The following is a 12,638-nucleotide window of genomic DNA, read 5'->3' on the forward strand; positions in this document are numbered from 1 at the left end:
AATAAAATTGTGATAAATAAAGTGAGTGCTGATTAAGTTGTATCCCTTATCAATGTCAGGCTAGGTCATGTTGATAGAATATTAAATAAATAAGATTAATTTAAACTACTTTTTGCAATTACCTGTAATTAAATTAATTAAACTATGATTTATCAATGATTTTGAAATAGGCATCAGGTAATATATTTTGAAATGGGCAATACATTCTTTAAATTAACAATCTCAATGCATAAAGCATGTTACACTTTTGAATACTTCCACAAGCAGAATATATAGAAAATTCATTAAAAGAAATAAACTGTTAAAAATATATTGGCATTTGACAATGAGCCGCCCGAAAAAAATCACCATGGACATTATTACCTCCTCCTATCAATTGTGAAATGCAAAAGTTTAAACTACGATTAGTTAAATCTCAGGTAAACTCAATAATTATCCGTTGCACTAGAAAAGTTAACCTTCAAATCTGCCATTAAAATTTACCGGCCAGCGATAGCCGATTAAACTGAGATTTAGAGCAAAACTATGTTTAAGTAGGAGACCGTACATGGAACCTTCCATAGTTACAGTTGAAACTGTCATCTAGCGAAGGTCTGTTTCTTCGTTTGATTGTCGAACTCTTTTTATATTTCTCCGACAGTTTAGATTTTGTTTGTATGTAACATTCATTTTTTTTTAAATTTTCGATGACCCTGCTATATTTTTTTAACAGTCCTAAGAGAATTCCCTGATTTCGAAAAACAAAAAAACTTTAATAAAAACAGAAAAATATAATAATTATTAAGTTCAACAAATATTTAATTTGAATTTTCTAGAACTCTCACTTAAACACTAGAGAGGTTTTTAAATCAAAACATGAAACTAAAATAATTAACTGCACGTGTTGTAATTAATGAAAGAAGATGGTACCCACTAGTACAAATCTATCATCATGCATCAACATTTCGCCCTAATTGGCTGTGGGTGCTTCGTTAGAGCTCTTGACTAGCATGTATACACAAGAACTTATACCTAGTACAGTGACATTCCTGTGTTTATTTGCTAGGTGGGAGTGTTTATGCATAATACATAGTTGTGAAGTATTTCTTCTGGGGACGAAAGTTTGACAATACCCATCAGTTGCGAGCGGTGCCTTTGAGATGATTTTTTGTAATTGTAAATCGTGATAAATTCAAAATCTTCAAAACCCTGGTCCTGTAAAAACATTAAATTCACGCTTACTAATTTCAAAGAATAGGTGATAAGGTGATAATAGGTGATAAAGCCTTAGAGATAAACCAATCAATTAAATCACCGGTGCATTCGGTTCTGTCAGCAGTTGCATATGCTAGTGCCTTCTCAATCAAGCTAAGGTATCTTTTCTCTTTTTTTTATAAGTTATCTTGTATAATATTTACTTTTATTTATATGTCTACAGATTGAATGATCATTAAAAACCATTGCTTTAAGAATATTTCTTACGAATAGTTTATCGTCCTAGCAGAAAATTCTTCGACTATAGTAATAAACAAATAGGTTTTCATCATAGTTACCAATTTAGTTCTTAAACTATCTATGATAAATAAAATATATTAGTTGACAAGCATAAGTATATAATATTTCGTTTTATTAACTTGTTTTACTAAAAGTAACATTAAAGCCGCCCCAAGGAAAACTATAAAAACCAGAAAATAATAAGATAAATAATGATATAAGAAGATAAAGCCAAATATAGGAATAGTAAGAATTTATAATAATATTAAACATATTAGAAAATAAATATATGAAAGAAGGATAAAAGAAGCGCGATATCATATGAATAGCACTGTATTTGCTCAGCTATGAACCAATAAATGTTTAATGACTGTTCTGGTAGCAGTCTAAAAAGGAATCAACTACTATTTATTATATACGAAGGTTTACCTCCCATTACATGACTTTTAGGACTCAAGGCTAAGTAAAACAAGAAACAAACTCTGTTGAGTAGGCTAGGACTCTAAGAATACATAGTTATATGATAATGTTATATACAAAAGATATTTAAAAAAAACAAGTAAATAAAACGAGTGTGTTACTTATGAAATGAAAAAATGAGTCATATATTACTTTCAACTTAAGTATACTTAAATTTATTACTTTATTATTAATGTTTCTATTATATAAATTATATATCTCTGTATCCCAATTTACTTTGTATATAATTTTCGTTTATCATATTATATTTATTGTGCTTTACTTATTAACTTTATTTCTTCTGTTTTTCTATCCATGTACATTTGTATTTTTTTTAACATATAGTTTCTTCTACCCTATTATTTAATGTTTACCTAATTTTAGTATTTTCAATAATGTTTAATTCAACATTATTTTCAAATGTAAAGTTTTTTAACTGACGATTCCCACTCCTTCTAATACATCCAGTCGGTTCACTCAGCCTCTTGACTTTTGTCTAAAAGGTATTTTTCTGTCTCGTTCATATCCTTGATTCTATTCTTATCCCTCTTTTTCCATCTCTTATTTTGTACTTTCTTTTATATTTCTTCTTTTTATCTGTCATTATTTCCGTCTTTATCTATTGTCTATAACCTTTTATTAATTTTTAGGTTATAGACATTTTTCATTTAATTTTTTACTAATTTGCTGCGTGTTCCGATTTTAAAGATGAATCGTTAGGTACACTCTTTATTAGTCAACAATATTTATACTAGAACAAAAAACAACAGATTAAACAATTATTATGAACATAAATATTAACATTTTTTAGACTTACAAAAACATACCTAATTAATTATTAACACTTATTCAAGATGTTTCAGATGGGTTTGGAACTGAAAAAAATGTAAAATAATGAAAAAAAAATGAGTTATACATAAAAATAGGTTTAAAAGAAATATATTAGTGAAATAAATTGTTGATACATTCTCGTCTTGTTGAGTTAAGTATTAAGCTTTATATTACACACTCTGTATATACAACTTAAGTATGTTCTGAATCAGAATAATAATGAAAGAAGGAAAAAAAGGTTGGGACGCATCTCTCAGCATTTTGCCAATTTGATTCTCCCTGATGCCTAGTTCCGACTTGTTAGTGGTTATGTTACTCTTGCCGTATTTACAATATTTCACCTGTGTTTAACCGGTCTTCCAGATAATTTGGTTCCTCTTTTCATTTATTATTTCCTCCAGTTCCTCCATCTCCACTGATCTTTCCTCGCTCCCCTCTTCTTCCACAGATGATTCTTTCCTGATGTCTTATTCCGGCGCGTCTTGTTCTTCCTCACCCGGAGTCCACTCTCGCAGAAACTGCCTTTCTTCCAATGAAGGGCTTCCCTGGTCGTCTTCAATTGCATTTATTGTTACTGCCCTCGAAATCCAGTCGGCCACCACATTTTTTTTCCGGGTTTGTAAATAATTTCCATCTACTGGCTAAGAAGTTCTTTCTATCGCGTGTTCCTCGCTGATGACTCCTTTAACTTTCCAACCCACTGCAAAGGGCTATGATCTGTATTAATCCTGAACCGCCTTCCAATCACGTAAGGTCGAAAGTGGTCTTCTGTCCACACAATCCCCAGACGTTCCCTCTCCAGGGCACAGTAACGAGCCTCCGCTCGTCAATTCCTCTCAGAAACTCGTCCATCAGGCGCTAAAAGGTTATGATGGCATTTTTGAGGCCAAACGCCACCCTTGTAAACTCATAGTGACCCCTTTCAAAAGTGAATGCCGTCTTATGTTGGTCATTAGGGTGCATCTTAATTTGATGATACCCAGCCTTCAAATCCAGCGTGCTGAATACCGTCGCCCCTCCCAGCCTGTCTAAAATGTCTTCAAATCTGGGGATTGGATACTTTTCATCAATGGTATTCTCGTTCAGCTTTCTGTAATCTATCACCACTCTGTACTTTTCAGTAGTTTCACCAGGCGCACTCCTTTTCTTAACCGCCCATAAAAGACTATTGTATGGGGATGTACTATCAATAATGATTCCCTGTCGTTTTAAACTTTCGAGTTCCTCCCGGATGTGGTGACGTAGTGCCTGTGGGTATCTCCTTTCTTTTACATATGTTACCCTCTCCTCCTTCAGTGGGATCTCATGGACAGTCTTCCCGGTCGCTCTGAGGATATCCCCTTCTGTAAAAAAAATATCCTGCTATTCCCTCTTGAGTCGCTGTCTCCAGTCCTCAGCTTGATTGATTGCCCCAATTCGTGCACCCTCATTCCTCTGTTGTTGACGACATTTGTAGGTTTTACCTCCTATCTTAATATTCCATTTCCCCTTTTAAAAAATGATTTAATTCCCCGGTCTCTCCGGTGAATTTTTCTAGGTCCGATACCGCCTTTCTCAGGTCCTAGGCAGTTGCCGTACGGACCGTGATCCATTTTAGCGTCGTGGCATAAAATTGCGCTAAAGAGACTTCTGATAGTGGTGGAATCACCTACGGAGGTGGGTTGGCAGCTACTAAAGCTTGGTTGACTGCAGCTTGAGTTTGATTGACCACAGCTTGAGGTTGGTTGTTTTGGTTCATATTCTCTAGATTCAGAACGGCTTTTCTCATTAATCCGTTACTGGTCATAATTCAAAGAGAACAATGAAAAAAAAATTCTTTTAGACTGAAAATTAATCCGGTATCTAAAGTTCCCGGGTTTCGGCACCAGTTAAGTATCGGCAAAAGCCAATGTAAAAAAAAAAAAAGAAGGAAAAAGATGTAACACGTGTGAACTGCTGTAACATACTAACTTTATTGGGTTCGGTACATCTCTTTATATACATGCGATCAGGTGATCTTGTCAGTCAGCTGACATCGAAGTAACAGCTGACTAAGGCTGTAACTTATATATATATATATATGGTCGCGATATCGAGCACCAATGACATTCAACATTTACCAGCTTCATTTTCAAAAAAGTATGGTCCAATTATCTTCTGGCCCAAAATCCTGACCTAATAGCGACACGTTAAGGTTGTATTTCTTTTCCAACAACCACATCAGGGTTCTCCTACCCCCAAATGCGGAAATTTAACAAATCCATCAACGTGAAAATGTGCTTATTCGTGAAAAAATGCAGAGCTTTGACAAAGCTCTCCAAAGTGGAGCACAATAAATAGCTTTTGTACTATTTTAAGTAACTTTTTTACCTATACCTTTCTTTATTACTAATATTTGATCAATCAATAATTTACCAACAGTTTTTTAGATCACACTTTAGTTATATAAACATCTGATCTCTGATTCATAACTATTATTTATTCTGTTAGTAGATGATGTCGGTCCTCCTCGCTACTTGGTTTCTCCTGACTGTCGTAGGAACCTACGCCCAAGACTATGACAGTGGAAATTCCTACCCACACACTAGGAAGGCTCGGTTTGTTATCCCTTTGATGTTGAACAAAGAATTCTACCAGGGTATGCCTAAATATGCCAGGGCTACACAACTATCGAAAAGAAAACTAAGAACCAATCGAAAAGAACCCCCTACACTATATACTGAATTTAGAAGTTACCAGGATGATGTTGAAAATGACAATTATGGTAAGGTATATAAAGAGGCTTCCAACCCTTACAACCAAGATTTTTTAGACAGTCGTAGTAACAACGACAAACAGGTTCTACAAGGCTATGGTAGATATCAGAGATCTTCGTCGTTTACCTGAATATGAGAACGAATACATATATGATTAGCTCTATTAACTACAGAGAATATTAACATAATATTAATTTCATGTATCAATAAACTTTTGATGGTGATGGTATTATATGAAACCTAAGTCTCTATATCATTTTCAGCTATATGGAAATGATTATAGATTTTTATGTCACAAAACTAAACTATCTGATGTATAAAATTCTCTGATCTTTTAAACTTATTCTAGTAAGCTTCACACCTGCGTGGTGTAGGTTCTATGGGAAATCCTATCCTGTACTGTACATGCGCCGGCCACTTAGCTAATAGTCAAAACTAGTTGTAGATAAACCTATTAATAAATAGATATTCCTTTGATTAACATTTAAGATTGGCCTCGGAATCATTTCTTTTCACGTTCCATAACATCCTGCGCCTTTCTTATCCCTCCACATCCTTTTATTCTACAATTATTCACATTAAAATAATATTAACCATTAAAAGAAGACATATAATCAATAATAGGGGTGAATTTCAGGCAAAAAGAAGATAACAACTATGATATATTAAAATAAAACGGAATAACAAGAAGCAGGTGAAAATAAACTGTACGAAAAACATTAAAAAACACTAGAAAACTATGAAAAATAGGTTAGTACACATTACAATTTTTGAATTAACGTTTTCTAAAGATATTACAAAATAAAGAGGTTTCTTTTTATACTGTGGTCCTCTTAGATTATCATTAAGCTGGATGGGTAGGCTAAAAGTAACCACAGTCTATATAGTAAAGCACATAGAACATTACAATTTTTTTTTTATTAGCATTAAATTAATAGATTAATCATGAGAAAAGTGGGCAAAACTGTATAAATGGAATGATAAAAGGCTTCAAAATACTGCAATAAAAATAAAATTTCACAATAAGTAATAATAATATGTTGCAAAAATCTGAACCATTTCATTTCATAACTTTTTCTATTTGTAGCAAGTACAATATGCGATAAATATGATGTTCTTACAATGAAAACTTATAATATGTTCTTGCCAAGAAGTTCTTCAGAATTACTGTATACTCTCAGTTTAAATGAAATACCTAAATACAGGAGTGGCAAAATTTTCCTCCTCCCAAGTTGCCACTCACACTACGCCACTGTTTTTTGGCTGTTTACTTTATTAAAATGGAATATAAAGTTCCTAGAACTCCAGGGGGATTCTCGGTTTTCAACGTTACCATTTCACGGTTAAAAATGGAGACCGTCTAGATTTCATACACCCATATCGGTCATTAATAATGGTATAGGTAAAATATAGTGTTTTAAAATCATCATAGAAATGTCAAAGAGAAAAAAATCCAAATTTTTAACAATATAATATATACTATTTGGAAATAATAATTGATAGAGTTTGTACAATATGGAACCAAGAACAATAAAAAATTTCATGTTATGTTTTGTACTAAAATTAGGTTGCTTTTCCAGATTATTGATCTCAAGAGACCTAATACTAAATATTCTAGCTTTACTACATCAAGAATTCTTCCTAAGCATTCAGATTAGAATTTATTTCAGTGACAATCATTCAGGAATTATAACTATTATTTTTTCAAGTCCAGCAAGAAGATGAAACTAGAGCCATTCACTATTCCATTCGCTGCCAAAATTATTCCCGAATTTTTAAATCAATTACCCGTTTAAATAAATACGATTAACCACCGGAATACTTTTGTATTTGTCATTATTTTACACGAATAATCAATTATTCCAACAAAAAATTCGATTAACTGTATGAATACTTTAGTAGTCATTTTAGACGAATAATCTCTTATTTGAAAAAAAATATATGATTAACCATCTGAATACATTTGTCTTCATATAATTAAGATGATATTTTTTATCAGTCTTATGACGGTTCCTTTACATGTTTTATAATCGCATATAGATTAGTTTTAACTTTTCTGATATCTGACATACTAGGCTATCGATATTAAGATCGTGCATCGATTTATTGTAACTTTTCTTATTACTATCATATAAGGGTCCATTTTTATGTTTCAGGGTATGTAGAATATGCAAATGCTATCGATTCAAGCCACTTTATATGTTTTAAGAGATACAGAAAATGGTAATGCTATTAATTTTAAAATCGTGCATCGATTTATTTTAACTTTTCTTACGGCATCTTCTTATATTAGGATCCCTTTATATATATTGAGCATGTGATAGTAAAATCAATAGAATTTTTTTTTTTATAGGATGTGGGAGTTTTTATGGTAAAACATACAAAAGGACACTATTATGTTTGAAATCAGAAAAGTTATAATAAATAAATACGCAAGCGTGCGATCATAAAATCGATAGCAATGCCATTTTCTACAGCTCCTAAAACATATAAATGGACCCTAAAATTTTAGTAATCAGAGAAGTAAAATAAATCGATACGCGACCTTAAAATCTATTGCATTTTGGTATTTTTCAATCCCTAAACATATAGTTATACCTTAATATGTTAGAAATTAAAAAACTTAAAATAAATCAATGTCCGAGCATGTCATCTTAAAATCAATATCATTTCCGTTTTCTCTGTCTTAAGAAACATATAAAAGGACCCTAATATATTAGGAATTAGAGGAAGTTAAAATAAATCGATTCACAATCTTAAAATCGATAGCATTTTCGTTTTCTGCGTCAAAATAAAAACATATAGCAGGACCCTAATATATTAGAAATGAGAAAAGTTAAAGTAAATCTATATGCGATCTTAAAATCTATAGCATTTTCGTTTTCTGCATCTAAAATAAACATATAGCAGGACCCTAATTTATTAGAAATCAGAAAAGTTAAAGAAATCGATAGCATTTTTGACCCTAATAGGTTATAAATCATGGAATCGGACCCCCATACATTAGAAATCGAAAATGGTAAAAAATAAGGGAATATAAAAAAATCTAATTGTTATTCGAATAATATTATAATTGATTAATTTTGTATTGGACTAATTTTTTATTGGATTGGAATAATATTTCAAATATTATAATACATTACTTCCCAATTTAATTCTTTAATAAAGAAAAGCTATTTCTAAAGCCGTTTAGAGTAACATACTATTCCAAATTCCTATATAATTAATTATGTTAAAAATAATAACTTCATTGAATGCCATAGCCATAGCTCCATCCAACATACCCAGAAAGATATAATGTAAAAGGACAATAAAAAGTAAATTTTTGAAAACAATTTATTCTTATTGAACAATATAAAGTTATTGCAAAGATAAGTAAACACACTTGCAGCAAGGTGACAGATGTTATTTGTCTTCATTTTTTCTTACCAAAAGATGAAGAGATAAGATCAGAAGATATCTTTGTTGGTAATAATTATATTTCCTATAAAATTACTTCTTTACCATAGAGAATTATGTGTAGTAATTTTAGAAAGTAGGAGGACTCAGACACAGAAATCAGTTCTTTCATTTACAAGGTAGAAAATAGGGCGGAATTTCACCAAATGGAAGCACCAATGGAGCTCTAACGGCAGGAATATCTAACACATAACCTCCCTGTATTTCTCCTTCAAGCGGATAACACCCCCGTATTTTCCCTCCGTGTGGATATTCTCCCTGCAACCCTTCTCCCTGCAACCCTCCTCCAAGCAATCCTCCACCTTGCATTTCTCCCACCTGCGTTCGTCCGCCTCTTATTTCTCCTTCCTGGATTCCTGCTTCATGTTTTACCCACATTTGTGAGGTAGAGGAATGTACTAAAGCTACTCCTCCCTGCATTCCTTCTCCTTGCGTTCCTCCTGCTTGCATTCCTCCTTTCTGTAATACTACTTTCTTTCTTACTTCTTTCTGCATTCCTTCTCCCTTAGAATATCCTACCTGCAATCGCACTTCCCTTATTCCTTTTCTGTTTGGGTTGCGACCTTCCTTTCCACCTACCCGCGTTCCTTTTTTTTGCATTTCTCCGCCATGTATTCCTGCTCCCTGCATTTCTCCACCTTGCATTCCTCCTCCCTGCGTTCCTCTGCCTTGCATTCTAGTACATACTACCTTTCTCTCTTCTTTCTGGAAAATTCCCTTACTTCCTCCACTATGCATTACTCCTCCCTGCGGATGCTTCCCTGCATTCCTCCCTCCTGCGGATATCCTCCCTGCATTCCTCCTCCCTGCGGATATCTACCCTGCATTCCTCCTCCCTGTGGATATCCTCCCTGCATTCCTCCTCCCTGAGTTCCTCTTCCCGGCATTCCTCTTTGAGATCCTCTACCCGGCATTCCACCCCCTTGCGTTTCTCCTTCCTGCGGATATCCCCCCTGCATTCCACCTCCCTGCGGATATCTACCTTGCGTTTCTCCTTCCTGCGGATATCCTCCCTGCGGATATCCTCCCTGCATTCTTCCTCCTTGCATTTCTCCTTCCTTCGGATATCCACCCTGTATTCCCCTCCATGTGGATATCTCTTGCGTTTCTCCTTCCTGCGGATCTTCTACCTGCATTCCCTCTCCCTGCGGATATCTACCCTGCGTTTCTCCTTCCTGCTGATATCCTCCCTGCATTCCTCCTCCCTGCGGATATCCTCCCTGTATTCTTCCTCCTTGCGTTCTCCTTCCTGCGGATATCCTACCTTCATTCCCTCTCCCTGCGGATATCTACCTTGCGTTTCTCCTCCCTGCGAATATCGTCTCTGCATTCCTCCTCCCTGAATTCCTCCTCCTTGCGTTTCTCCTTCCTGCGGATATCCCTCCTGCATTCCTCCTCCTTGCGTTTCTCCTTCCTTTGGATATCCTCCCTGTATTCCCCTTCCCTGCGGATATCTACCTTGCGTTTCTCCTTCCTGCATTCCTCCTCCTTGCGTCTCTCCTTCCTGTGCATATCCTCCCTTTTTTCCCGCTCCCTTCGAATATCTACCTTGCATTCCCCCTCCCTGCGGATATATAACTTGTGTTTCTTCTCCCTGCTTTCCTTCTCTCTGCGGTATCTGACCTGCATTCCTTCTCCTTGAGTCCCTCTCCCCTGCTTCCCCACTCCCTGAATTTCTCCTCCAGGCATTCCTTCTCCTTGCATTCGTCTTCCCATCGATCCTATTTCTTTCATTATGCCTCCCTTACTTCCTCCTCCCCACACTCCTCCTTTCTTAGTTCCTCTCCCTGGCACTCCTCCTCCTTGCATTCCTCCTCCCTTCAATTCTATTTCTTGGATTCTGCTTCCCCTACTGCCTCCTCCATTAATTTCTCCTCCCCGCACTCCTCTTGCTTAGTTCCTTCCCCCCGGCATTCCTCCTCCCTTCAATCCTATTTCTGTCATTCTACCTCCCCTACTTCCTCCTCCATTAATTCCTCCTCCCCGCACTCCTCCTTGCTTAGTTCCTCCTCCATGCATTCCTCCTCCATTTAATCCTTTTTGCACACATTTTACACTCTGTTTCCTACTCCTTTATCAATTGTATTATTTTGTATGCTTTTCTCTTTATTATGTTGAAGTACTTTTCTTTCATTTATGAGACTGCTTTCTGTTGGGAATAATTCTTGAAGTAATTCATCTAGTATTATTCCTTTAGATTCCGGATTACTTTTTCCGCCCTCAATTTCCTTTTGCGTTTCACCTCCTACTCCTGTCCCTCCTATCATTCCTAGTTCTCTATTATTTATATTATTTCCCATGTTGCGAGGCCTTCACCTCCCTGCGCATTGATTTTCCTATCTAACGTACCGTATTTCTGAATTTCATTTTGCGTTTCATTTCGCTTTCCAATAACATTTTGAACAACTGGTTCTTGCGAATCTTTATCCTGAATTTGTTCTTGAGGTTCAGTTTCGTATCCAGGAATTTAGTGAAGTACGCTCTCTTGTGTGTGAGTTATCCCTAGTACGGAAAATACTGCTCTGCTGTAGAGAAATGTAAGAAGGAATTGCTGCGTTACCTACAAATAAGAACATTTTAATAAATTAACTGTGTTAAAAGTAATGAACAAAATAATATATTAACCAAGGGACGTGTTTATAAAATAATTAAAAAATGTTTTTGTTTCTATCTAAGATATTTTCTAGATATAAGGAAACAAATATAATTCAAAATTATAAGCTATCATAAAATTGAAAATTAACAATGAATACTCGCCAGGAGGGGATTCCGGAAAATCTAACGAGAAACGGATTGAACAAGGTAGAAGTTCTCATCCCCAACAACATTTCCTTCCATTTGTATGGGTGTACGAATATCAGCCAATGTCTGAATTCACCATGATTCAAAATGTAGTAGCATATTACCCCTTCAAATTGAGAAAACCTACAACAGTGGCCCCCGATCTCTCGTGCTGTTCCAGGAACCGCATGTATTGCTCTTTTCCTTATTCTACTCGTTACCGACATATAGATCTCACACATTTAAGCATACATTTCGCTTAGCAGCCATGAACACCCAAGGAAAGGTATCGTACATAATGTTACTATTTTATGAATAAAACGAATTTTTAAAACTGGCAACAAGGTAGATTTGGAAAAAATGTACCTTCCATCCAATTTCATGGAATTTTTACTGTAGGTTTCGATAATAATAAACAAAATTACAATCGAAACTTCAACTTCTTGTAAAAGAAATGTTTTCATAACTAATAGAAGGAACTTTCTAGAAAGTACTTAAAAAGAAGGTCCTTCGCACTCGAAGCGAAATACGGAGAGGAATCTTACTCGTCATGTGCGTCCTACTCGTCTTACTCATCAGCTGCAATTTTGTTCATATAGCAGGTGCAACAATTTAGACTATTTATTGCTAGGCTAAATGGAAAAAGAATTAAAGTTTCCCAAATGTGTTTTAGCTTCTCTTTTAATATCTCATGAACTGCAGAATAGAATTTTTCTACTTTATAAATGCAGACCAAAACGAAAAGAGAGTGAAAATTTTTGTGGCTTTCCTATTGCTTTTTCACTAATATTTTAAAAACGACTTAGTGAATTTATCGGTTTTAAACGATTTTTAAAGTTTATAGATGTAGAACCACAAGGAAAACCAGCGTGAACATTTTCTGACTTTTCATTCCCTTTT

General features: G+C 34.8%; 1 protein-coding gene and 1 long non-coding RNA gene across 2 annotated transcripts; one reads left to right on the plus strand and one right to left on the minus strand.

Moving 5' to 3' along the window:
• The first annotated feature begins 1,005 nt into the window (after positions 1–1,005).
• LOC106691155 (uncharacterized) lies at positions 1,006–5,986 on the plus strand. Its single transcript, XR_001344737.2, has 2 exons — positions 1,006–1,352; positions 5,233–5,986. It is a non-coding gene; the product is annotated as an uncharacterized lncRNA (long non-coding RNA).
• A 3,708-nt stretch (positions 5,987–9,694) lies between these two features.
• LOC106691152 (proline-rich proteoglycan 2-like) lies at positions 9,695–10,153 on the minus strand. The gene has a single exon (XM_014436831.1). It carries the CDS (start codon positions 10,151–10,153, stop codon positions 9,695–9,697), a length of 459 nt encoding a protein of 152 aa, XP_014292317.1.
• Positions 10,154–12,638: the final 2,485 nt, after the last annotated feature.

Source organism: Halyomorpha halys, unplaced genomic scaffold, assembly GCF_000696795.3.
Source record: "Halyomorpha halys isolate HHAL.00 unplaced genomic scaffold, Hhal_1.1 Scaffold2117.1, whole genome shotgun sequence".
Classification (NCBI taxonomy): domain Eukaryota; kingdom Metazoa; phylum Arthropoda; class Insecta; order Hemiptera; family Pentatomidae; genus Halyomorpha; species Halyomorpha halys.

Coding starts and splice junctions, on each gene's coding strand:
- LOC106691152 (XM_014436831.1), bottom strand. CDS start 10,153: ATGCAGGGAGGATATCAGCAGGAAGGAGAAACGCAGGGTAGATATCCG.